The sequence below is a fragment of the Eriocheir sinensis genome, chromosome 18 (assembly GCF_024679095.1).
Source record: "Eriocheir sinensis breed Jianghai 21 chromosome 18, ASM2467909v1, whole genome shotgun sequence".
NCBI classification, from domain to species: domain Eukaryota; kingdom Metazoa; phylum Arthropoda; class Malacostraca; order Decapoda; family Varunidae; genus Eriocheir; species Eriocheir sinensis.
The window spans coordinates 555,342-581,726 of NC_066526.1; the positions used below are offsets into that span (position 1 = coordinate 555,342).

At 44.5% G+C, this 26,385-nt stretch overlaps 2 protein-coding genes across 2 annotated transcripts; one reads left to right on the forward strand and one right to left on the reverse strand.

Annotated features, from left to right (window-relative positions):
- Positions 1-2,066: 2,066 nt before the first annotated feature.
- Positions 2,067-19,047, reverse strand: LOC127000190 (uncharacterized). The gene is made up of 14 exons (XM_050863593.1): positions 18,903-19,047; positions 17,523-17,697; positions 17,165-17,255; positions 16,813-16,935; positions 16,103-16,230; positions 14,960-15,252; positions 14,041-14,411; positions 13,211-13,342; positions 12,010-12,221; positions 11,194-11,338; positions 10,813-11,028; positions 9,985-10,209; positions 9,171-9,317; positions 2,067-8,815 (listed from the first exon to the last, which is right to left on the reverse strand). Exons 1-14 carry the CDS (start codon positions 18,943-18,945, stop codon positions 8,543-8,545), a joined length of 2,574 nt encoding a protein of 857 aa, XP_050719550.1. The 5' UTR covers positions 18,946-19,047; the 3' UTR covers positions 2,067-8,542.
- Positions 19,048-22,398: 3,351 nt separating this feature from the next.
- Positions 22,399-26,159, forward strand: LOC127000200 (uncharacterized). Its single transcript, XM_050863612.1, has 6 exons — positions 22,399-22,545; positions 22,929-23,099; positions 23,713-23,940; positions 24,361-24,594; positions 25,111-25,210; positions 25,740-26,159. Exons 2-6 carry the CDS (start codon positions 22,941-22,943, stop codon positions 25,853-25,855), a joined length of 837 nt encoding a protein of 278 aa, XP_050719569.1. The 5' UTR covers positions 22,399-22,545; positions 22,929-22,940; the 3' UTR covers positions 25,856-26,159.
- The last annotated feature ends 226 nt before the right edge of the window (positions 26,160-26,385 follow it).

A 26,385-nucleotide genomic window follows, 5' to 3' on the forward strand; every position in this document is an offset into this window, starting at 1 on the left:
TTAATGTAAATCCCATTAATGCATCCCATATCTCAAAAAAATATTTATATGAAAATCTTTTTACATTTTATTTTTTACAGAATAAAAGTAATTTTACTAACAAATAGCAATGATAAATAGTATGAAACAGGAATCAATGTGTTACGGTTGTTACGGAGACTCCCGCAACCGTTAACTACGCTTGAGGTGTAGGCTTCGCCCTGGGGTTTAGCAGCTGCAGTTTTCCTATTCTCGAGGCACCGGAACTACGTTCGACCACCAACGTGAAGCTAACCCGACGTATCTTCCAAGATGGAGGGTGAACAGGAGTCATTCACGTCCAGGAGGGCATACAAGCCGCCGAGGCCCGCCCCCCGCTCCTGTTGCGAGCATAGTATCCACTGTTCTTGTTTTCTTCTTTCATTTTTCTGGGGGACATTGTTAAAGCACAAAGAACTCACACTGTAGTGCTGAAAACATGACATAAGCGCACAGATGCTATTTCTACGAGTTTACAACGTGGACTGAGACTAGAGCTGTCATCTGGCGGTCAAGAATTACCCTAGACTGAGCAAGAGTCGGGGGTCCCGCGTAAGCCACAGCGGGACTGGGTACGGTCACTGTCTTGCTGGCCGCACCTCCATAGGCCTATAGAGATGACCATTTCCTGAGGTTCCTATGGGTAACCCTGGTGGGGGTGGATATAGAGTTCACGAGTTTACTCTTGTGTTACTGTTGCTTCACAGACTACTTTAAAGCATCACTGTAGGATAAGTAAGAATTTCCCGATATGAAAACATTGTCATTGCTAGAAACAAGAAAGTGAAACGATGCCAATTGTCAAGATTTTTTAGAGAAAAAGAACGTTTTAAGAAACTCCGTTGCATGCAGTGACACTAAGTAGCCACTGAAATACTCCTAATGAACTGTAGATCCAGTAACTGTGACTAAATTAACACGTGTTGTCCTTGGTAAGTGACAAAATGACAAATAGTGTTGGTTCATCCAATCATATGAACATGATAGAGCGCTCTGGCGGATTACTGGAGGGAGGTGAAAAGTCTCAAGAATGGGGGGGTCATTCAAGAAGGCCATATATCGCCAAATGATGCCTTAGGGTTGCAAACTTGCCATCCTTTCCTTAAAATACAGAAAGACATTTGTTCCGTATTTGCCTGTCTGAATGGTTAAGCAGATAAAATTCAGTATTTTAAAACTGTAATGAGCGCTTTTTTCGGTGAACCACAACACCAGTCCATAAAATTATGTTTGTCAAGGGTCGTCCTGAAATACAAGTAAAATACACGTCGCAACGTCTCTCCCTTTTTCCTTTTGCCTTTACCAGCAGCGGGCAGGGGCTGTCAGTCTTGGCAGGCCAGAGAAATTTTAGGATTGACATCTGTTCCTTAGAACTTAGAATATGGGTTTGTTCTCTATTGGAGAATGGGATGTTGCATTCCTCATTTTTTTAAATCAAGGTGGCAGCCCTAACTGAAACTCTATTCCCATTGTTTTCTGCCTTGAGCACTCTCGTCTTGCAGTGAACAAAGGGAACCCACGCTCACGTCTTCAGCTTGTACTACAAAGAGACAAGCCAGTCCTCGTTAAAGGACAGACTTGGTCAGCTAGGCTGATGTAAGCCGATAAAGTCGGTCTATCGGCATCCTCACCTCCCCTTCATGAGCCGTCACCCGGCAGAGGTTTGTGGTCCCTACTTGAAGGGACGTACGAGCCTCCATATAGCCTGTGTCCCCACCCGGCAGGTGGCGACAAATAAATAAATAAAAAAAAGCAACAAACAGGATGCTCGTATACCAAGTCACTGCTCACAAACCATGGCATTTTTTGTGGGATTTTTTGCTCATAAATCAAAACACTTGTAAACTAGGGCACTCGTAAACAGAGGTTTGACGGTACATACATCAAAATGCAGCAAATCAGATCTTACTACCTGTTGGCACTTTGGAAGTAACTACACTCTTTTCTTTGAGGCACAGCCAACCAGAAAATGCTCTAGTGGGCTGCCATCAACAACAAAACATTCCATACACCTCAGGCAACATCCCAAAAGGAAAAAAGAAAACATGTTTAATATAGATATATATATTTATATATACTGCGTGAGTCAAATGTTCTTTTATACAGTTATAAATATACTATAAATAGACAGAGAAAATATCTTCTTGCAGTACGCTATGATATCTGTGTAGTACATGGAGTCATAAAAAGTACACGCTAGGAGAAAGTCTTGCTGGGCTCTGAGCACCGTCAGTCCTGTCCAACCAGCACCCGTCACCCCCTTGCTCCAGCCAGGCACCAGCGCGAGGTGTGGCAGCCTGGCACTCACTGAGGTGAAAAGCCTGGACTCCCTCCCACGGGGAAGTCTTTCATGTCTAACCATAGGGAAAGATCTGAGAAGCAATATACTGCATACTAAACCCCCTCAGTGTGAATTACAGGATTAATTTTGATATCAAGCTAAAGTGGTGACAGAGCAAACTGGGGCAGCATCACAGGACAGGTAGTTCATGAACACCTGGCCCCTGCAGCCCTGCAAGGACCTTCATCCCTTGGTGTACCAAAGTACCGTGCTGACGGTGCCTCCAGCCTCCTGTGTTGAGGGTGACTGAACAGCTCCACAGTATTTTAGAACCATATCCTTCAGGATCATATGGGATCACATTCATCACTAAGCAATGCAGGGCAAATTTACCAATTCATATTCACCATTTTAATTAATGACATCAGAAAAAAACTATTCGCGTAAATTTATCTAAGCTGGCATACAAATGGTAATTTCAAATTATAGGTGGCAAACATTATTTAATTTGGCAAGTATATTTTCATGCCTCAGCTCAATTTTCCAAAGTATTTATATTTGTGAGATGCCTGGTGGAATGGTGTGAGTCACCTGGCAAACTTCATGAACACTGTGAGATCTGTTAGTAGTGCGTTGCGTGCCTTGAAGCAGCACACTTGGTTCAGTCTGCCGCCAACACAGGGAGCCGCGAGGCACAACAGGAGTGAGAAAGTGGCACCGAGACCCACCTCACTGACGACACAGATCACCAAGACTCATTCTTACACCATGACGGGAGGGAGAGAGATTGATAGATAAAGAGACAGAGAAAGAGACTTGGTTTTTCCTCGAACCTTAAGATATGCACCAACAATAATTATCTCTATGGCAGTGATTTACATTCCTATAAAATTAGTTCACTAAAATATTAAAAAGGAGTTATTTAATATCATACATAGCTGTACCAATAGACAGAGGTGTAGGTAGGTGGGTAGGGAGATAGGTCAAGATACAGAAAGAGATCGGTCAGACAGACAGACTACGTACCTACTTGACATAATACCTACTGACTAGATGAATTAGCTGACGTAGCTCCGAGACAATAATAAGATGTGCAAGCGAACCTTAGGTCAGTATCACGAAGGTACCAAAAGATTACAATATAACTCTACATTTCTGCCACAGTGCTCAGATGGCACAGGGAAAATGTCCTCTGTATAAATGGCACCATTTTATCAATGATTTCACTGCCCCGGGTCCCCCCCTGACACGAGGGGGTGCACCAGTGGCACAAAGGGCAGCAGTGGCCACAAACAAACACGCCTGGGAGAGGCGGCCATGACCATGATGAAGCCGCCCACCGCAGGCTCTTGTAAGTGTTGTACGAGGCATGGCAGGCAAGAATACCAGGTGCAAGACAACCTAACAATATGACACGGAGGATTTAACTTTTCAAATGTCTACCTTAAGACGTGTTTGCTAATCTACACACCCAGCTCCAATCGATCCTCATCTGGAGAAAACTGTCCTGGAAAATGAAGCGAATATATTATAATGAAAGTCAAAAGACATTGATAATCAGACTATATTCTGACTTTTGTTTTTAAGTTCAATTCAGTTTTCCAGCAGTTTCCTTCCTTACTAACAGTGCTGACTGGAGTGGTGCAAGTGGACTGGCAAACAAACCCTAAAGTGTAAGATACTCTAATAGGAATAAATTTGTAGATTCTATATTTTCATATGGATTTTTTTGTTCCTATTGCTATTATTCTTATTACAGTTCTCATGTTTTGCTTCCAAGTGTTGGTATAATTTATTTATCTCTGCACAGGCAGTCCCCCACTTATGTATATTCAAGCTACATAAATTTGTAGTGAGCACTTAAAATCTCCAAGGTAATAATACAGTAATTCATACATTTAAAATTGATGCTGAACTCTTCTTACTTCATCCAGCAGTGGGTGGCATCTATGTGCCTCCCCACCTCCCATCTGGGGCCAGGCCTGGGAGGTTTTCACCGGGTATAACTCGGTCAAGTCTGGTGTGCAGGAGCATGTAAGCTTCTTTTAAGTCCTGAGCACAACACTCTGACATCGCCGGTACAAATGGGTGTGTAACTTGCGCTGCCCTGGCTAAGTCCCCCAAAATTCAAACTTTCAAACTCCTTTCTCAAATGTATAACCAAATATTGCATGAGTATTGATATTTGGTGAAAAATTGTGTATGAATAAGTGAGTACTGTATGTATATCGAACATACATATAAAGGGGACTGCTGATAGTGAATTTCCTAGCAGTGATTCTGGCCAGACTGAGCCATGATGTCTATGCAGTAAGCCTCACTGCATAGACAAACTGGAAACACTTGACATTACTGCATAAGGTCAATAGCTTCTAGCATCTTAGGGAATGTCACTTCACAACCATGGAGGGCCGGGCTGAAGTCTTGCACGGAGCGTCTCATAGTAAACCTTGATCCCTTGGCCCTAGGTAAGATAGGTTTGCCAACTTGTACATCCATATCAACCTAATTAATGCTTCGCTCAGATAAATCACACCTTGGAAATTGAAATATTTCAAATATGAATTACAGACAAAACAAATGTTAAGAGTACTGTATTATATTTTCATCTCTGTTCAATTTCCCACAGCAGGTTTCTTTTTCATCTGAGCATAAGCTAGAATGATGCGTACAAAGCGGCAAACATATTCTAAAAAGACCTTCAAAACACCTTTAAAACTCTAACCATTACACACACAGAAAAAAATCAATAAAAAACTACCCTACTAATGTCAACTCCTTCCACTAGTTGTGAGGCCTGGCTCAGGTGTGTGGCTGTCTGCCCGCCGGACAGGTGACAGTGCAGGTGACTCACACACGGGGTCACTTGAACTGTCACGCGCCTGATGCAGGTACCTTGTGATGATGGGCTGACAGCCACTTGTACAGCCAGGCCCAGGAGAACCTTACAATGGTCAGGAGTAAAACTGCATCTCCTTGTACAATAAGACTTTCCAATTTACAGATTCCTCATTAGAGGATTCAGCTGCACACACACGAACACACACACAGCACGTGATCAGTCTGTGGTGATTAGCACACACATACATACACAAAAAGTTGGCAGCAGGCACTGTTGAGATTCATCAGCTGCGTAAGTTACTGAACACTGACAAGTGAGTGTGCATCCCACGATGCAGGACACATTGCTGCAAGCCAAGCCAAGTGTTTCCTGTGCAAGAGTACAAAAGCTACAGCCTGCACAGGCACACACACTCCACACCCCTTGCTGCACAACACAAACTATCTTATGAACCTAGTTATACAATCAGACATGACTCCCTAAAGCTCTGAGGAGTGACCCATGTCAACAACCTGATTCAAGACATGATAGTGATTAGACTTCAGTGCACCAGATGTGAGAAGGCACCTCAATAAATGACTGAGACCTGTTCATCTACAGAAATATACTTTGTGCTACATAAGTACATCAAATGTAGCAGTTAACTGCTCTATGCTATATATATATGAAGGTGGCTACTATGAAAGGCAGAAGCTACATAATGTACAAAAGAGTGGTCTGGATCTTGATGGAAGGTACCTTCAGCCTTGAGTGTACAAGCTGCATGGTTCAAACTGTTAGGATGTCCAACTGGGAGGAGGACGACACGACCAAAAGTTTTGGTACCCGAGAGTAAACGGAGAAATTTTGTGCATGACAAGGCAGAGCTGTTACACATGCCCCTGTTGGAGGTGTTACAGCTGCAGCACCACATGGTGCTGTGGCAGCACTCCTCACTCCCATCAAAAGGCTTGATGCTCAATGAAACAGTGTTGAGCAATGATGAATGTACACTTGGAAACAAAATTAGTCTATTCATATGGTGATCCAAGTGTTGATCTTGAGTATCCTGTACAAACTGTAGCTGTGCACAAGACATCCTTGTAGCACTGTAAAGAGACAGCAGTCACAGTGCAGTGGTAGTCACTGCCAGGACTCCCTTCCATCACCCTCTGCCACATCACTGCCAGTTACCACACACAAACACCTACAGCTAACCACACACCTGCTAAAGTATCCACCGAGACCAGAGACAACAAAAAAACTCAGAATCTCCATTTCCATCAAAATGCTAAACATATACAATATATTAATATTAATCTCAATAAAGTTTTATGACCATATTTAACTGATACTTCCACAGGTTTCCCCTTGAATCAAAACCAGTGCAGGTAAACTACTGTACTCAATGCCACAGGAATGAATGTGTTGGTGAACAGATAAATGGATGAGTCACTGAGACCCAAGAGGGGAGGGTCCCTGTAGGGTTTACTTTGTCACAAACCAAAATGGCCAGCAACACAACACACTTCATGCAATGTGATGCAGAGTACAGGTGGAGTCCATTCCACGATGGTCTGGTATATATTAAATCTGCTACAACTATGGTGGCCAACTAATAACCATTGTCGTCTATATTGATAGCAACATCACTAAAACAATTATTCCTCTGTCACTCATTCACTGTCAGATTTCAAACCGAGACTCGGAGTGCACCAAAGGTTGCACCAGCGCAGCGCACTGTTGTCACCCACCGCACTGCTTCCCTGACCATCCTCAGCTAGTATTTGGCGTGCATTATCGCTGTTTATTTTGTGATATTCAAGCCATCCTGCAGCTGGTCTGTTTATTTGCAGTGCCTATTGTAGTGCTAACATGTTGCACCATTTATGAGCACACACACCGTACAGATTGACTGAACAGGACCAGAATTATTTAAGTTTAGTTTTAGTTATTCTTGCATAAAGTTCTACTGTACACTATACTCAGTCCTTTTCTCTTGGGGTGAAAATTTACATGTTAAACTTGTTTAGGGCAATTAAAATGCTCAGAAATCACCCCCCATGGACCCATAATAGTGTCAGTATGTGGTAGATTGCTATGTGATAGCAATTCCAGGAATGCTTCAGAATTTTATTAAAAACATCACCAGTAATTGCCTTTTGTTTTAATCTGAGTATATGACTTCTATGAAATTATTATTTTCTTTGGTTAGTCTTAATGTGCTACCTTCACCAACACAAGGACTGCCTTCTCCTTCCTACATATGTTCAGAATTACACTACATCATTCGGTACCAAAACCTCATCTCTACACTCATTCACCCCATCCACTTCTTTGCCTTGCAAGTATCATTAATTCCACATGAAGTTTTTAAGCATAAAAATATTTTCAGGTTCATTAGAAAGAGCTTTCACAAACTATAATGACCTAAGTTTCACATCAAAATTACTCATGTAAAACTACAAAGTTATATTCTTCACAATTTCCAGCAAGTACACAACTACATCTTTCTCCCTAAAAATTTCTAAGAAAACACTGTTGAAGGCCGCTCAGAGCACAAGAAAACTGACAGGGAAATGCTTCCACCTGGACTGTCAAACGTGGACCACACCTTAAGCAGTCTGACCATTCACAAGTTTGTACCATAGACACATACAGGACCTCATGAGCCATCCGTCATGTTGAGTGAAAGGCGGTGAAATGCCTTGAACACCTGCAAACCTCAACCCATCATTGCTTCTTAATCCAAGAACCTATCTAAGTAGCTATCCAAGTAACTATGCATGTTTCTCCCACCCCTACAGGCTATCCCACACCTCTCATCTGATAAAGTTACTAAAAGCCAGTGGACTGTGATGGCAATGGTTAGAGGTTGTTTGTCAACAACTAATGAGCTTGGTTTGCAGGTCCAAGCTAAGAAACATTAAGAGCTTTGGCCCAAGTGCTCATATGTGAACACTTTCCCTGGGAAGGCTGTGCACGGGAAAATCATTGCAAAAAATATCTGTGAAATGCATTTTCTATTTCAAAACAACTCTGTTTGTCTCTCTATATAGATTGAGAATGTCACTTATTCCTCCAGCATTTGAATACATTAAGCCATTTATTATCAGTGATGTTAAAAGACCCACTTCTTTCAGGATACAAGAACTCCATTATCTACAACACATACTGTCCAGTGAAATCCAGCCTGACAAGTTTGTTCATTGCTGCAAACAGCCATGGCATGAACTCAAAGTCCTTCCCTTACTAGGTTCAGCCTTCCACTTTGACTTCTAATGCTTTAAAATGTTGAAGATTGTGCAGTGTTAGGATGCTGAAGGTGTGGGTGACACCCTGAACCTACCCAATGCCTGGCTCTAGACAGCTCATGTGAAGGGTGATGGGTGATGACAGGATAGTCATAAATACAAACGCTGCTACTCACTACTACTATTTGGTCCTCGGTAATCTTCCTCACTGTCCGTCAACAAGAAATCAACGTCCGAGGTAACATGGAAGACGGGCGACGACGTGTAGTCAAATGTCGCTTCTCCGACATCAATCAGCTCTGCGTCGTCGCTGGAGAGGGAGACGGGCTGCCTGCTGCTGGGGCTGTGGGCGGCCATGCCCGGCTGACTGGCCAGGTTGCGGGACGGAAGCAGGAAGACGAGAGAGAGTGCGATGACCACGTGCCAAGCGCTGTGCACATACTGGAAGAAAAAGATACATTAGAGCAAGAATAATAATGTTAATAAAAACATGGTGCGTGGTATCTCATGTCATGTCGGCGCTCCACCAGCATGTGAAGTGTTTAGATACAGTCAGCTGTCCATTTACCAAGAACAAATCAGGACTGCTGAGGAAAGAAATATTTTTCTCAATTTGAAGTTTTGGTGCCTTGTTGCACTGAGTGCCTATTAGGAAAAGATAAATTTAAGAAATCTGCAAAAATAATCTGAAAACCTTTTCAAGAATGAGGACAGGATGGCCACACAGAAGGGCCACTGCAAAGGCTCTCCCTCTGAACAAGCACTGAACTGAGTGAACAAATGAACATCAGCTCACCTTATAGTTATTCTTGGTCTGCAGGAGGCCAAACAGGATAAGGCCGGTGAGCGCCAGGGCCACACCAACTCCCCGGTACAGGAGTTGCTCCGCCTGGATGGTTGGCCAGGAGCCTTTCCTACACCGCTGGTATGCCACATGGAGGAGCTGTGGGGGGAGGCAATACTGCAGGGACAAAACAAGGCAACCACAGTACATGTGCACACTCACACTTGCCAGCCCAATTGGAACACATGTGAGAAGCACCACACATGGAGACAAGGAAGCAAGAATAATATGTTATTACTTCACTATGGATCACACCTATGGTGCAGTGAGGGGCCTGGGCTGCCAACAAGTAGTCTTGTCTCCAGTGACAGGGAGTGATACATAAGTGAAGTGAGACATTGATAAAACATTGGTAATCAAACATGGCGGAGGGACCCAAATCCTGCCTTGTCGTTCACCACAAACACTGTGGGGTTTGTAGCGGTTGATATGGATGTTGGAAAAACAATGGTGAGGTTAGGAAAGTCAAGGTCAAAAAGATAGCTAAAACTGCACTGTTAATGAGGACAAAATTAGTTTCTATAGTGAATGAGTTCGTGGGGTCATCACATGCTGGTGGGGCAAGACTTCATTACCACTGGGAGAGGTTTACAATGTACTCCATGAAATTGCAGACCATCCTAGATATTAATGTGGATGCTTTTTCCTGTTTTCAGCTTTTTTGTCAGCTGGTATCACATCACTCAGATGACCCCAGCGGTTACAATACTGCCGCGGTACAAAGTTCAAGACATACAGACAAACCGAGGGCCGGGCCAAGACTCACAGGTATGGAGGCGGCGATGGCCATGGGCACCGTGAAGGAGGCGAGGGCAGTGCGACTGTACTGGACGGCTGGAGCGATGATGACCACCCCAAGAGTGTGCAGCAGGGGACACAGCACTTGGTCGATGCCGCCGAGCCCCACCACCGTCACCCAGAAGCACAGCAGCGAAAAGAAGAAGTCGGTGAACTGCAGCACTTCATACTTGGTGAGGCAGTAGGACAAGACCTGAAGGGGGGAGCAAGGTGAGTCAGCAGGACATGACCTGCAGGGGGAGCAAAGCAAGGTTGGCTGGGTGGGTCAGGGTTTTGCTGGAATTCACTTTGTACAGTCTACAAACATCCAATCATTGAGTCTAGGACATCAAAGTGTACATGTATACACCTCAAAAAATCTCTTTGGACCATTGATTTGTGTATTTTGCTTTTCATGTACGACTGTCCTGCAATAAACTATCTATCTGCCTAGCTACAGTAAACTCAATATTGTAAAATAACTCAAACCTACCCTTCCACTAAATGGAACTTCCAATATTTCCTCCTAATTTATTAGAATATTCCACATATTTGAATGAGATTTTATTGAAATTGTACAAAGGCATTTTGGGAATCATGCTCCAGGTTTGATCACATTTGCCAATCTGTTTCTAATATATATACATAGCTACGTCAATCAAACACTGACTCCCCCTGTTATTTGCATAATTATAAGACAGCTGACTATTTCATTCCACTAAATCAAGCAAAAACTAACCAAAAGTAATGCCTTCCACTAATATAAGTTCAGTAAATTAAGTTTACTGTAGCTTTATGTGCCTCCCTCTCTCCCCACCTCATTATCACACGCATGGTAGAGCACCGAGGCGACCATGGTGGCACTGAAGAGCAGTGCCTGGGAGTAGAGGCAGCGGCGCAGGGCCATGACTGTCGGCGGCAGGAAGAACACGTTGCTGAGGGTCAGGAGACACACCCCGGTCAGCACGGTGCTCCAGCCCTGCGCGGCGTTCCCGTCCTCACAGCCCCAGCCCTGCCAGCCCTCCGTGCACATCTGTGAGGTGGTGGGTCATGAATTTTTGCTACTGTTACATTATTATTATTGTAGTTATTATTATTATTATTATTATTATTATTATTATTATTATTATTATACAGGGACTCCCAGCTATTCGACAGGGTTGGGTTCCATTTATCCTGGTTGAGAATGGTGACTCACACAGCTGGTGAAGAAGAACATGCCGCGGTGGGTCTCCTGACAGAGGCCGTGGGGTCCGCAGGGGCTCTCGCCAGCGAAGACACACGGCTGAGTTCGCACGTCAAGGCTCACCATTGCCTGGTCCACGATGCACGGCACCTCATACCTGGTGGGGGGTGGTGGTAGAGGTGCTGTTAGGGGAGCTGTGTGCCTACTTGTATGCATCATAAGCAGGAAATTACACAGCTTGAGACTAGATGATGTAGAATACTTAACCTCTCTGACCTTGCTATCATTTATGAATTAGGCAGAAGGAACTCCGGGTCCTTCCATGCCTCAAAAAATCAGTTCCTCCCCCTGACAACTCTAGAAAATCAAGTTTGGATGTGAAATTTAAATGATCAAAATTGTGATTAAACATTCCTTATCTTGATATACCAAATATCTTAGACCTAAGCTTAATTTTCCAGCCCTAATATGAGTACTAAGTGGTGTGTACTAATCATTGAACTCAATTAATATAACCACTTCAGTCCCACAAGATCGCAAGCTGCTACAAGTACCTTTACAACATTCTGTCCAAGCATTTCTGCCCCACAAGATCATGAGCTGCTACTGAAACACACTGCCAAAAGTACTACCCTGCATTTATTACTACAACCACCGTCAAAATATCCCGTCCAAGCCCTTCATCCTCACAAGATCCCGAGACGCCTACTCATCACTATAACAGATGAGCTGCAGGGCGAGGAATCAGACGTCAGGCTACAAGTACTACCCTGCATTTATACTACAAGACCGTCAAAACCCTTCATCTTCACATGATCCCGAGCCTACCCGTCGCTGTAACAGATGAGCTGCAGGGCGAGGAACCAGACGTCAGGCTCGGGGAAGGGGATGAGAATGAGGTCCTCGATGGTGGCCCTTGAGGAGGAGCTGATGTTGAGGGTGAGGGAATCCCCGTCACATACCAGTGAGTGGTTCCTCATCTCCGGTGGCCGTCCCTTCCTCACACACCCCAGAACTGTTACCAGCTGGTGCGTGGCGTTCTAAAAGGAAGATAATGAAAACGTTTCACTAACTATTATCAAGCGTCCTGTGCTGTATTAATAATATCCTAGTGATTCAAAAGTTTACCAATCAATGAGAAGGATAACGAGTGAAGGTGCTGGCAAACTCTTGCATCTGTAAATTGGACAGCATAGGGATGAGGGAATTCTTTTTGCTATTCTCTTAATGGAATTAGTAATCTATTTACTCTTCCTTAAACTATATGAAATTATGTTATTCTAAAGAAATTTGTTTCATAATCTTTATTAATTTTTAGCACCTTAAGTCCTGCACTTTTCTCAAAAAAAATGTACAGTAGGTAATATACTAAAATATATCCTCATGGAAAATCATGTGTAATAAAAGAAAAATTTGTTTCACTTTGTGTATCTTTTCATTCCTTTAGAATTATAAAGAAGGCAAATTTAAATTGACCAAGAAATATCATATAATTCACCTTAGATATCAATATCAGTAATAGGACAAGCTGCTGACTTCCCAGCACCGGAATCAAGCCAGTGCCGCGGCATCATTGCCCACCTCTCCACCCAAGGGTCTCTTAGACTCTCTAAGGAAGGAGGCAAGTCACACATTTGCCTTCCTTTCCCAGCCAGCCTCGGTGGAGACAGCTGGGACTTGTTTACTCTGATAAAGTCCCAGCTGTCTCCACCAAGCCAGGTCAGGGAAGAGAGCCTGATGGGTGACTTGCCTCCTTCCTTACTGATCTGCAGATGGTGAGGCGGGCAGCTGCTCCAGCTCACTGGTCCGACTCTGGTGCTAGGTAGTAAGCTTATATTTTAATGTTATGGAGACACCAGAAAACACTACCTGACCATATAAATCTTCCATCTTATATAAGACAACCCACATTTTCTACAGCAATTTCATCATAATATACTCATCATACAATTCTATTATTTGGTTCTTTCATCCTAATTTCCTACTCTTCATCTTAACTTCTCCGCTCAATAAAGGCAGACTAACTCACCATAAGGCGTTCATTCATGAGGATATTGATGTTGAGTGTCCCGCCAATGTCAGTGAAAGGCAAGAGCGTTAGGTGAGTGAACACTGGCAGGTTCCTCTGCACCGAGAGCCATGTGCTGTACCACTCGGGGCCCTGCAAGGAGGAGGCACGGGATGACAGCACACACACACACACACACACACACACACACACACACACACACACACACACACACACACACACAAACACATGGCCCAGTAGCTCAGGGGTAGAGCGTCTGGCTCACAACCAGAAGGACCGGGGTTCAATTCCCCGGCCGGGTGAAGATAAGTTGGGTTTATCTTCTTTCACGTGTAGCCCCTGTTCACCCAGCAGTGAGAAGGTACGCGATGTCAGGCAAGGAGTTATGACCTCGTTGTCGCGGTGTGTTGTGTGTGAGTGGTCTCAGTCCTACCCAAAGATCGGTACTACGAGCTCTGTGCTCTTCTGTAGGGGAATGGGTGGCTGTCACCAGAGAGACCCGCAGCAGACCAAGAGGTGAATTACACACACAAATATCGGGATGATAAACTGAGGCATTTAGTACTAAGTAAAAGAGGCGACTTAACCAATCAAGGCAGCAGTCTGTTCTTGGTGGCATCTGGCAGCTGAATTCTCACTGCATTGTGTGGTGAAGAAAGTTAAGGAAAAAGTAGGCAATTCGTATGCCTAAAGTTGTATGAGTTTTTTATCGCACTCAGCTGGCATGGAGTGTGTAGAATCTGGCGATCACTAAAAAAATGTCAGGTCGCCTCTTACTTTATACACCTCAATTCACCTACAGCCCACCACCACAGCCACACTCCCCTTACCTGTATAAGAAAGGTGTCGGTGAAGTCGCTGGCGTACTTGATGCGGGCAAGTGGGAGGACAGGAAAGCACTGGTGTCCCTCAATGTCCAGCGTGTCCCCACGGTGGCCAGACTCATCAGGGACGTGGAAGAGGGCCTGGAGGGAGTTGCTGCTTCTGTTAGGCCACACTTCCTTCCAGTCCTGCACCTTGGAGGCCACGGGCGGGGATGGGGAGGACGACATCACTTCCTCAGTGGACACAGACACGGTGATGTTGATGGGCATGGCCGTCCTGATCAGCTCCACCTCCTGCTCCGAGGCAACTTCCGTGTACTCCGTTGACTTCACTTCTCTGATGTGTGGCTTGGGTTTCCTGAAGGCATTGCTGCATTCTGTAATTAAGGTTCTGTGTATTAGCACTTTGTTTTTGTTTTTTTCCCTTGAGCTGCTTCCCTTACTGTTAAAAACACTAAGAGGTCACTAATCTGTGAGGTTACTGCCATCAATCATCCATGGATTTCATAATGAGATTGCTGCATTCTGTAAATACATGCATTAGACATACTGGGTCATAACAGATCTACAGTGTCAAAGTGACAATCATTCTTGCCTTATTTCTTACACTGGCATCCCTAACTGTATGGCTGGGTTCAATCCCAGCCTGGCCAGAAAAATGAGCAAAACATGGATTTGCAAAAGTTGGGGCATTGAGCCAAAGGGTTATTAATGTGTCTAAAAAATTGCCAAACTACCCTTTCAATACTGTAAAACATTTACTGAAAACACCTAAAATATTAACAAAAAACATAGAGCATTTAATAACAAAAAATTATGATAGAAACCTGGGTGCTAGACATGAGACATCATTATAGAGATCCTCCTGGACATCATAAACCGAGTACTATAGAGGAGTCCTGAGCAGCCTCCAAACAATGCTCACCGCTGGTCTGTATGGTGATGTCCAGGCCAGTCTCTCCCTCAGTGTCCACCAGGAGGTAGTAATAGGAATCAGCAAACGGACGCTTCTCCAGAAAGACGTGGCCAGATCCACGTGTGATGTTTGCCACACCGGACTCCGGGGAGTAGATGGGAAGGGAACGTGCCTGCAGGGACAGGGACCGCACACACCACCGGAACACTCGCTCGCTGGAACCGTGGTCAAAAGTGTGCTCCAACATGCGACAATTGGAGACGTTGACTTGCAGGAGCCAGGTGTGGGAGGGAACATAGAATCTGCAAACACATGTCAGTGAGAAACATCCTGTTATCATGATTGTGAAAAATATAGCCCCTCAGGACCTCCTGCTGCCCACCCATGTTTGCCCAGGGAAGTCACTCAGGTCGGTATTCATAGACACTCCCTTCTCTTACATCAGTCATTTCTAAAGGCCAAAAAAAAAAAAAAAAAAAAAAAAAAAAAAAAAAAGAGGTTAAATGCATCCCCATGAGTGTTTCTTTGTGTTCATGGTGCAGAAACTACCACCAGGGTCATAAAACTACCCATGAAAATGCCCACAAATCCTACGAAAGCCTTGTTAAATGTGTGTGCTTGGGCGATGAAAAGTTTAAGAATAATGTTGTCAGCTCCTTTCATTGCCTCTTAGTGGAGAGCTCGACAACTTTGGACCAGCTTTACCAGGAAACACTGCCCACCCTAGACTGGTCAAGACATGGCATGTGTGGCCATCAGTGCTGGGTGTTGGGAGCACCATGATGACAAAATACATGTTGCAGGGCAGGGTTGTTCGTGGGGCAAGAGTGGCAGTGGGGCAAAAAATGTTCTTATTTTCTTAGTATACTATAATTCTTCTAATATACTATGATTCTGTTACTAGGTTAGGGAAGACAACACCCCACTTCTGCCTACACCATTCCTCTTCTTGACACAGTTTACTCAAGAGACAAGACTGAAATGACCCTATTATAGCCAAGTTAGAAGATATAACACTCACTCACACCTGTACTCCTCTACCTGAAACACTTCCCACTGAACACAAACCCCAGCTTACAATTCACACATGTTACCACCTTAGCCAGACTCAGCACAATAAGAAACCGGGGAAAACAAACCCTCAACACACACCTATAGTAGGAAAGGTTCTCGTGGGTGTGTATGGACTGCTTGGTGCCAATGTGGAGCGTCTTTATCTTGTCTTTCTGGCTCCACATGGCGATGGATCCCAGGCTGTACCGGCACTTGTGGATGATGCCCTGCAAGCAAAGAACACCTGCAGCTAGAGGGCAGATCAAGGCTGAGGGGAACAGGAAAGGCCAGCTAGAGGGCAGATCAAAGCTGAGGGGATCAGGAAAAACCAGCTACAGGGCAGATCAAGGCTGAAAGGGACAGTAAAGACCAACATTAAGTAACATCACACAAGCAAAATTTCACCTAAATAACAGAGCCCATCAATAAATAAAAAAATAATAAATCATTTAGATCAATACATGAATGAATTTCCAGTACCAAGTCCATTTCTTTTATGTAGATAAAGAGGCTTGTCAAGAGCTAAAATAAAAATAAAAATAAAAAATAAAAATAAAATAAAAGCTGTAAATAACTAGTAGTAGCTGGAGCACCATTCCTTTGTCTGCACTTCCTCCTGGCTATGACCTGAATGCTTTCAAGACAGGAGTATCAGGAGACCCCTCCAAACAAATTTGACCATCCCTTTTGGTTACTCTAGCTGTCCTTTATTTGCAGGAGCAGCCCTGGTGGACTTTTTCATATACATTTCTTTTTCACATGAGCTGCTCCCTCCATTACGATAAAAGAAAAAAACGGACAAATTCTACCTCCTGCTGCATCTGCTCGTTCCAGTCTGGGATGTAGGCAGCGGTGAACCAGCTGCCCGGCAGGGGGCTGTACACAGCCAGGACTGTTGCATCGTGGGGCTGGAAGGCAGACCTTGTCAACACCTGCAAGGGAAACCCTTTGTGTGAGGGCACTGGGTGAGAAGGCTGAGGGAGGCAGGTGCTGGGAGTGGTGGGTAGCAATACTGCATTTTGGGGGTAACAGATGCACCTTTGTAGAAGACAACCCAACTATTCTTTGATGAAAACAAAAATAAGATTATAAACACTAAAAAATAAAAGTGTGGGAAAAAGGAGACAACCAACGTGAGCAAGAGTATTAATAAAACATTACCTTATGGACAGAGGCTTTGTGGAGGTACATGTAATCCCGCAGTGTTGCATTGCTTGGGGTGATGACAGGGTAACTCCCATGCTGAACAAGTCTGCAAATGAAGATAATATTAAACATACACACGCACACACACACACTGCAAAATGAGGTGATAATGATTTAAAAATTAAAGAAAGTTTAATTTCTCAAATCAAAAACAGTGATACTTTATCAAAAGAAATTATGTATCCAATGATATGATAAAATGCAGGATTACAAGCTTGACTTAATCCTTTAGAAATATAGTTAAGGGTATGTACTACTTATAAATGCACATGTACCTAACTTATCTACAAAAAAGCTTTGACAAGTCACTCACATGTGGACCTCGCGCACAGGGCACCCCGGGTCATCCATGAAGGCTGCAAACTCCCAGGTCACGCGGGTCACCTCATGGGGAATGTGGAAATGGAAGAGTGTGACATCGGCGTAGGTGGAGTAGGGCTGCAGCAGCCCCTCCTGGCTCACCTCAGGCACCAGCCTCACACTACTGACTGGGGGCACAGGGGGGGGGGCTCAGCACAAGGTGGTGCACAAAGAAGTGTTGTAAGTGGTATATATTTGGTACTGTTAAGAAGGGCATGCCTCTATTTTTCTTCCCATTTTATTGACACAAACACAAGCTTTAGACAATACAGCAATAAAAACAACCTGGAAGTGTAAAACTTCAAGGGGTCAGAGGAAGCAGAGCCCCCAAAGGGAGGTTATATGTTACCTGTTCAATGGCACTGAGGGAACACCTCCCCCGGGGCACAGTAAGCCTTTGCCTATTAAGACTCAAGACAGGTGAATATTACTTGTAATCTTACAGGCAGGCTCCCCACCCCCCTCAAAACCCTGCAGGTTTTGTATTGGCTTTAAGAGGGATGTAGTTTATATTCTTTTTCACGTACATGCAAACGCCATGCTTATGAACATCACCCGGAGTATCAGATCTAACTACATTGTATTGGGTGATAGAAATAAAAGAATCTGCTGTTGGGCAATAACCAAGTCTCCGCTACTCCAGATAAATCTAGTAGCTTATATTCTACTAAAAAATCTGATAAAATATTGTATCAGCTGGGGTGCCAGTGCTGTTAGATCGGGTCCCTTGTACAACACTAGAAGACAGGGGGAGAGCGTTTGCACCAGAGACAGTACTTTGAGCTCGTCAGGCTTTGAGCTCACCTCGCTGCTTGTAAGTTAAGTCACGATTAATGAATAAGTCAGAGAAGGAGCTATTTCGCAGGTTCCTAGCATTGTCTAGCAAAGTTTTCATAGAGTTGTCATCTTCAATTTTCAAGCGATACATACGTCTTTCCTTGCTGACGCAGTGTTGGAAAATATTACAGGTGAGCCAGTCAAGTAAGTGCACACACTGTCAAACACAGGCTTGAAGGCATCAACTGACTCTTGAGCCTTTCCTCCATCTCTCCATCTTTTTTGTACTCTTTTGTCGCTCTTGAGTGTCCTTTAATGTAAACAAAAAAAAAAAACTTGGTCTTTGTATCGTCTGAGTGTCGCGAGGTGCTCCCTTGACTAATTAATGTCATGGAATATTAAGTGGCTGCCTCCCGTCACCTGGGGCTGCAGACGAGCTCCAAACAATGCCCTCACGACTCTTCCTGCCGCCACGCCCTTATTTAGGCGTGAAGAGGACTGTCCCTTGGCTGAAATACTCCCCATACGTCCCTGCAGCTGTAGGCACTGAGCTTACCGACTACATGGGTGTGAAAGGTGAGGAGAAAGAGGATAATCATGGTTGAGGAGGTGCACCAGCTGACCCACGGCTGCCATTGCTCGGCTTGATCTTAATCTTGATGTCACAGGGGACTTGCTTTGGTTTCTCCCACGTCAGACGAATTTTTTCTTAATCTTTTTTTTTCTTTTCTTTAACCCCCTGACTGCGGATTTCCTGCAAGAAGACATCACCAAGAAACAGGAATGGAATAAAAAGTGGCTGCTAAAATTCAGTGAAGAAAAATAAAAAGTCCTGCACCTTGGGAGGGGATATCCAGCATACCAATATACCACATGGGAAACACTCCACTATATCCACCACAAAGGCAGAGAAAGACCTGGGACTATATGTTTCCAGACTACCAGTAAAGGCTAAATCCGTGCCAATCGCAGCGGATGAGTTAACAGCAAGGTATAGGCAGCTCGAGGGGAAAAAACAAAAACAGGAACAAAAAGAAACCCCGCTAGACGCTGCTCCAACAAAAAAGAACGAGAGGTCAACTTCGGGTGGATATGAGATGTCTTAATCTCCTTACATGAGTTTTGCTTTGTTTCTTTCCTCTTGTGACAATATATTTAATTCTAGTGGCTTGAAAGATGCGTGTTATATGTGTCGATCGTGAGGTTTTATGTCACATGCCCTTGTAACCGGAGTTGGCGTTCACGGACTATGCATTCATAGTCAGACCAAATGATTCTACATTAATCAGAAGGCTCCAAACGATGCATTTCAACTCTAGTTGATATTAAGTTGATGGTGAAGTTACATGTCTACATTTCGCCATTGTTCCTCGTATGCAAAGTGTCATCGATCATAAACAATGTTGATCGAAGGCGACGTTTCTCAAGAGAACATGTTAAGGAGGTCATAAAACAAGCCAGAGTAGTTTTTAATACAGTAGTGGAGGCAATGACTGAAATTCTTTCCCTTTTCCGAATTTTTCTGCCTGTAAAGTTATTCATCTTCTTAGTGGGATGATTCCGAGCACGAGTGACATGCTGTCAATCAATCAATCAATCAACCAATATATGTTAAGCATATTCGGGGGGGGGGGGGGATCGACAATCGGGGGTCCTCAAAGGTAAAGATCGATAGGCTACTTCTTTTTGTCTCTCAATTAGGTTCCCTTTCTCAGCTTCTTGTTGTCCTCTCAATCCTCTCCTTTGCTCTCTCTCCATCAAGTCCTCTCTATCTACCTACCTTATCCATACCGCTCATCAACTTAAACAACATCATCAACTCTCCCCTTTCTCTCCTCTGTTCCAAAGTTGGCAGGTTCATGGGTTCCAGTCATTCTTCATTATGTCTGTGTGTGTGTGTGTGTGTGTGTGTGTGTGTGTGTGTGTGTGTGTGTGTGTGTGTGTGTTACAATACGCAGGAGCTTTTAACACAAACGAGATGTTAACACAATTTACAACACTCAGGGTTAAGAAATTGCGATATCCAGACTGATTGTTGGCAGACACTGCTTGTAATCAGGCATCGATCCGCTTTGTGGCTTTAAGTTTCCTCCCACGATATAAGACAACGGAGCACAATTATATATATATATATATATATATATATATATATATATATATATATATATATATATATATATATATATATATATTAGACTCTTATTACAACTATTTTTTCCAATACCATAGAAAAGATTAACCGGGTTTTCATGGGTGATTATCCCGTCCAAGATGCAGAAATCATGTAAAACTATCACCAGGGTCATAAAAGCAGTCCATGGAAATCCCAGGAACTTCTAATGCAGCTTGTCAAACAGGCGCTTATATTAGGCAGACCGAAAGAGAGAGAGAGAGGGGGGGGGGGGGCTATCAACAAATGCCGCAATCACGCCCACGATACGCCCCTTCCGTTTCTGAAGTGATTGCACGCTCGGCATCAATTTACCGCGTCGCCCGTAGCCTACATGGCCATGACCCCGAGCCCGGACCATTAGGCTACATCAGCCGTGCCCCCGAACCATAGATTATCAAAAGCGAGAAAACTATACTGTTAAAGTCTGATTCATCCACATACCTACACCTACGTACGACGAGCTATTACAATATTTCAAAAATATTGATGTAAGTATCCTCCATAATGTCTCACGAGACTTTCACACGACATAAGACCCTTGACAAAACATATAGCTGTTGCTGAAGATCAAATACGTATTCGTTTATGGACCCAGGTGGGTTTGAGACTGGTGTCAGAGTAAACAACTATGCGGAACTGCTCCATCTGATAGTACTGCTTGAGATGCGAGAAAAACGCGCCCAGCGCGCGCTGCCCGATAGTGTGGACATGCAAGCCTGTAGATAATAACTCAGCCTCACGTCACAAGACAGATGAAAACAAGTAAACTATTATTAAAATTTGGGTCGTCCATGATCAACGGGAGCTGTTGCCATGTGATGCAATTCTGGCGAATAGATAGTCACGGTGCTTCCATCACAGCAGAGGACGCTCGACGCCTTGCTGCCCAGTGGTGCTGCGTCGGGGCAGGTTTTGGCTTTGGGATTCTATATATATGACTGTCTTCAAAAGCAGTAGAAATCTGCAAAAAGCGCCAAGTTTCTGCGAAGAAACTAGCAATGATGACGAGAAACTACTTAATATTTGGACGAGTCTGTAGATGACGCAACTCTTAGCCACGCTTTAATTCGTGATGGGTACGGGCGAACCGAATGATACGAGTTGACGTGAGCCTCTTAATATTTGGCCAGCGTTCTCCTCTTTATAAAGCAACTTCGTCTGACTTTGAGCATTATTATCACGACCTATTGTGAACCCTTATTGGTAGTACTTAGATCTACGTGACTCCTGCCGCCTGACAGTTTTGTCCTCCACACGAGTGGGATCAAGTGACACCAGACGTGACACATCCTGTCGTGTATAGACTCTCAAAAACCTTGTGTCAGGGCGCAAGTGGCCTACGCGTGTACGATGCCCACTTATCTCTGTGACCTACGACATGCGTCCTCAAGTATATTTGTTTCATAATACTTGTCCAGCTCTGTTGAGGAGAATTCTCGCTCCTTGCTCCTTAACAAGCTCGTCAGTTCACCTCATCACACGGACGCATGAAAGCCAGACATGATGCCAAGTTCTGTTCTTTTCCACGTCTGATTCATTTGGGTACCTGTATATCCACTTATCTAAACATCTATATTGATCTACATATGTATCCATCTTAATCTTAATCTGTCTGTCTGATCATCTATCCATCTCTAAATATTGGACTATCTATATGTATGACTCTCTCTCTCTCTCTCTCTCTCTCTCTCTCTCTCTCTCTGTATATCTATTTATCTATATACACACCTACATATTTATCTTTTTACATACCTATCTTATATCTGTTTATACTGATCCACCTATTAGGCTATCTCTCTATCTGTCAAATGTATTGGAAATGTCATTGAAAGGTCAAACTATTATCAATTACAACTTTTCACTGGCTAAATTCACGACATGGTTTGTAATATTGTCCTTGAGTAGAGACTGGCGCAGCAGGTCCCAAGGTTCACCCCTGCCCGGCGCCACAGCACGCAGCAGCCACTTAAGCGGGCGCCTCAGTGCCTGGCAGACGTGTGTTGTATCCTCGTGTGGGGCAAGACAGGTGGGTGTTGCAGGGTCGCGCCGGGATAGTGGGACCCTAAATTAAAGGTTGAAAGTATGTTTAATATACAAGATCCATATTCTTAAACACGTCGGGCTCCCATTGCGACTATATTCCTAGGCCACAGAGAAGATTAACCAGGTTTTCATGGGTGTTTTTTTCATTCATGGCGCAGTAGTCGTGTACAACTATCACTGGAATCACAAAACAGCCCATGAAAATCTCAGCATCTTCTGCGAGACTTTTCAAGCAGGCGAACTGAGACGCTGATAATACGGGTGCAAGTCTTCCTACGTTTGTTATATCCTCTTTCCTACATATGACTTTCAGACGGGGCGCATTAAGTCACTTCTCTAACATTAATTATCCTTTCCCTGGTGCAGGTTCTCGGCGTGATGGTGGTGGTGGAGGTGGAGGAGTCCCTGGTGGAGCGTTACCAGAGGGACGGCGCGGTACTGGTCCCAGGCGTGTTCAGCGATGCTTGGCTGGACAAGGTTCGCCGCGGCATCGCCCGGAACCTGGCTCACCCTTCCCAGTACAGCGAGAAGCTCACGGTGAGTGGCGACGGCGACTTCTAACCCGTCCGCTGCGATGGGCACGGATTTGGCTTTCACTGGTAGCCTGGTAACATATACTCCCAGGTCTTTCTCTGCCTCTGTGGTGGATATGTTTCCCATGTGGTATTAGTATGCTGGATTGCCCCTTCCAAGGTGTATGTCTTTACATTTTTCTTCGTTGAATTGTAGCAGTCACTTCTTGTTCCACTCCCGTAGCTTGGTGATGTCTTCTTGTAGGAAATACGCAGTCGCGGGGCTAAAGGCAACTCGGAAATCGTTAGTTAGATCATAGTTATTCAAAGTAAGGGTCGCACTGCAGTAGTAACGCTAATAAGGTCCATGTTATTGTATTTCACGATGTTGAAACTTCATCATTCGTGTGTTGGACCAGTCAGTCACATAGGCCGTTAGTTAAGCTCCCCCTGTAATATCTCTGCGTTGTGAGCGGACCTGATAAATCGCTCTGTTTTTGCGTCGACGGTTCCTTTACTATTGTCACTGGATAGATTTACCGATTAACCATTTTAGTTACATAAGCTTCAGCGACATTAGGCGGTTAACGAACACCTTCCCTCGATGCCATAGCTAAGGAATCCTTGCCTTGACTCAGGGCAGCGACGGGGGAGGTGCTTACTTCAACGACTACTGCAACTGGGGCTGGATCGAGGAGTTCAAGGAGTTCGTGTTCCACTCCCCCGCCGCCGCCCTCGCCGCGCGCTTCATGAGGTCATCGCAGGTGTCTTTCTACCACGAGCACGTCCTCAACAAAGAGCCGGGCAGCAGCAAACGGACGCCCTGGCACCACGACCAGTCCTACTACCCTATCGACGGGGACCAGGTAAGAGGGAGAGGGACCAGGGACGGGGGGACGATAGGGGTGGGAGGTGAGAAGAGGGACTGGGGAGGGGCAGCATGCACTTATAAGACTCATGGGTTGAAGGGCAGCGAGGAAGACAATTTAAGTGTGCTAAAAGACTGAATAGAGAGACGAAGAACGAAGATACATTGAGTTAATGCGCAGAGAGGTGGAAGGATAAACAAACTAAAGTGTTGATAGGTAGTGGAAGGGACATCACACACTTAGCTCATGGGTTAGGAGACAGCGAGGAAGATGAAGTATATGTGCTAAAAGATGGAATAGGGAGGTGAATAATGAAGAGATGAGGCAGGAAAAGGGACAGACTGAGGTGGTGTGACTGCAAATGTGCGTGTGTGCGCCTTAGACAGCTCATCAGCCCCTCCCTTCCTGTCGCCAAAGGTGTGCTCTCTGTGGATGCCCGTGGACCCCGTGCCTCGTGACGCCTGTGTGCAGTTCGTGGCGGGGTCGCACCTTTGGCCCCGCTGGTTCATCCCTCGCAAGTTCGCTACGGAGCACAACTACCCGCTGAAGGACGCGAGGGAGGCGGAGGACTCTGGAGAGCGCCAATATTACGACGTCCCCGTGGAGGAAATCGAGGCTGGGAAGTGGCCGATCCTACAGTGGGAGTGCAAGGTACGTAGAGTAGACCCACGTGAGTAAACCCAGAGTAAACACACGTGAGTAAACCAGCTACGTAACCAACTGCTTGAAGGGGAGACCAAAACTTGTTGCATCTGATAGCCTTTCTTAGAGTGGGAATGTAAGGTACGTGGAGTAAACCCACTATGTAACGAACTGCTTGACGGGGAAACAGAGGCGTGATATCGAAAGCTTGTTATATCTGATGGCCTTTTATACAGTGGGGATGCAAGGTACGTAGAGTAAACCAATTATGTAACGAACTGCTTGACGGGGAAACAGAGGCGTGAAATCGAAAGCTTGTTATATCTGATGGCCTTTTATACAGTGGGGATGCAAGGTACGTAGAGTAAACAAACTGCTTGAGGTGACCACAAAGACGTATCGGAAAGCTTGTAACATACGTTGGCTATCTTATCTATCTGTCTATATATTGGCATACATATTTACTTGTCTATCCATCTGCATATCTACTAATGATCTAGCTATCTCTCCACGTGTGCTCCCCAGCCCGGCGATGTGGTGGTGTTCCACATGCGGACCCTGCACGGGGCCTCCGGGAACCCCTCCGCCTCCACCCACCGACGAGTGCTCTCCACGCGGTGGCTCGGTGGGTCGTTACACACACACACACACACACACCCCATCCAGCCACACACACACACACACACACATATATATATATATATATATATATATATATATATATATATATATATATATATATATATATATATATATATATATAATTAAACAGACATAGAGGTAGATAGGCAGTAATACATGGAAATATAAACATCATTAGTGATAGATTGATGATGCCTAAGTAAACTGATAGATATAAATATGGAGGAAGGTTTAGATAGATAGACAGATAGGTAGATAGACAAATATAAGTAGATAGATAGGTAGACTGACTGATTAATGAAGGGGCATAGATAAATAAATACATAAATGAATGAATGAGTTAACAAATAAATCAGTAAATATGAGCAAACGAAAATAAATAAACAGCTTACAAACAGATACAGATAGAACAAACAAAAAGTAATCAGATAAACAGGTGGGCAGTTCTTCTTCTCATTGCTCTCCCTCACACCCTCAACGCTCTGTATTAACCCACAACTTTCCTTCCTCAGGTGATGACGCCGTGCTGGCCACTCGGCCGTGGCAGGTGTCCCCCCCAGTGACGGGCGGCCTCCTACCGGGCCAGCGAGCCGTCTGCGACACCTTCCCTCGCGTGACCTTCACCTGACCAGCCAGGGGACGCATGCACGACGGCACCGCCTTCCTTATGGACACTGCACACTGGATGCTCAGCTTTTCAGGGCTTGCACACCCATGCTTGATAAGGCTTTTGTAGAGGTTGTGTTAGCATTTCCATGGATAGTTTTATGAGCCTAGGGATAGTTTGGCAAGGCTTTCGCACCATGAATGTGGAAAACACTCCTGAGAACCTGACTAATTGTGGCCTTTGGATAATTGTTGTGAGGGCCGATTGTGCACACCAAAAGTGGTCTATGAGCTTGGATTTAGACTATAAAAAAATGTTAAGTAAACCTTGTATTTATTGCACCTTTATCAACGAAATTCAGATTTATCGAAATGGATAAACTCACTCCAGGTATCATATTTAAACAATAATTTGCTGCTCAGAAGACATGCTGAGCTGCTTCAGAATATACTGCATCAGTCATCACTAGTGACATGCTAATATAGTCAAACCATTTCAAAAAGTCCGTTTGGGCGTTCAATTCCACGGGTCCTTTCCTCCCCTCTGCTCTG

Excerpts from the sequence above, each read along its gene's own strand:
- LOC127000200 (XM_050863612.1), top strand. The coding sequence starts at position 22,941 with ATGGTGGTGGTGGAGGTGGAGGAGTCCCTGGTGGAGCGTTACCAGAGG. Across the intron at positions 23,100-23,712 it reads AGTACAGCGAGAAGCTCACG|GGCAGCGACGGGGGAGGTGC; the intron begins GTGAGTGGCGAC and ends GCCTTGACTCAG. Across the intron at positions 25,211-25,739 it reads GCTCTCCACGCGGTGGCTCG|GTGATGACGCCGTGCTGGCC; the intron begins GTGGGTCGTTAC and ends TTCCTTCCTCAG.
- LOC127000190 (XM_050863593.1), bottom strand. The coding sequence starts at position 18,945 with ATGATTATCCTCTTTCTCCTCACCTTTCACACCCATGTAGTCG. Across the intron at positions 14,412-14,959 it reads CATCACCATACAGACCAGCG|AATGCAGCAATGCCTTCAGG; the intron begins GTGAGCATTGTT and ends CCTTAATTACAG. Across the intron at positions 12,222-13,210 it reads TCATGAATGAACGCCTTATG|AACGCCACGCACCAGCTGGT; the intron begins GTGAGTTAGTCT and ends TCTTCCTTTTAG.